We start from the raw sequence: 234 nt of genomic DNA, 5'->3' as shown, positions 1-234 counted from the left end.
GCCGGGCCAGCGGCCGGGGGGGGGGGGGCCACCTGCCATGAAGACAGGGGGAGGACACGTGCGGTGCTGGTAGAAGTACCAGCGCCGATCCATCTCGCAGGGCAGGATCTCGTAGGCCACGTAACGGACGAAGCGCTTGTAGAAGCCCAGGCCGGTCTCATCCAGGAGGACGTCCCGGGGCAGGGCTCGCTGCCCGTTGGCGATGGCGCGCTTGAAGCTGCTCGAGCGCTTGCT

General features: G+C 68.8%; 1 protein-coding gene across 1 annotated transcript in view; it reads right to left on the bottom strand.

Moving 5' to 3' along the window:
- LOC104278401 (rhomboid-related protein 1-like) overlaps positions 1-234 on the bottom strand; it is a gene marked incomplete at both ends in the record, with an annotated part of 1908 nt that overhangs the window by 766 nt on the left and 908 nt on the right. The window contains 1 exon segment of the mRNA XM_009875358.1: positions 33-234. Coding sequence (XP_009873660.1) covers positions 33-234 — 202 coding nt within the window.

The sequence above is a fragment of the Apaloderma vittatum genome, unplaced genomic scaffold (genome assembly GCF_000703405.1).
Source record: "Apaloderma vittatum isolate BGI_N311 unplaced genomic scaffold, ASM70340v1 scaffold38468, whole genome shotgun sequence".
Taxonomy (NCBI): Eukaryota; Metazoa; Chordata; class Aves; order Trogoniformes; family Trogonidae; genus Apaloderma; species Apaloderma vittatum.
Note: the sequence above shows the minus strand (reverse complement) of the source record. Positions and strands in the feature narration are given on the sequence as shown.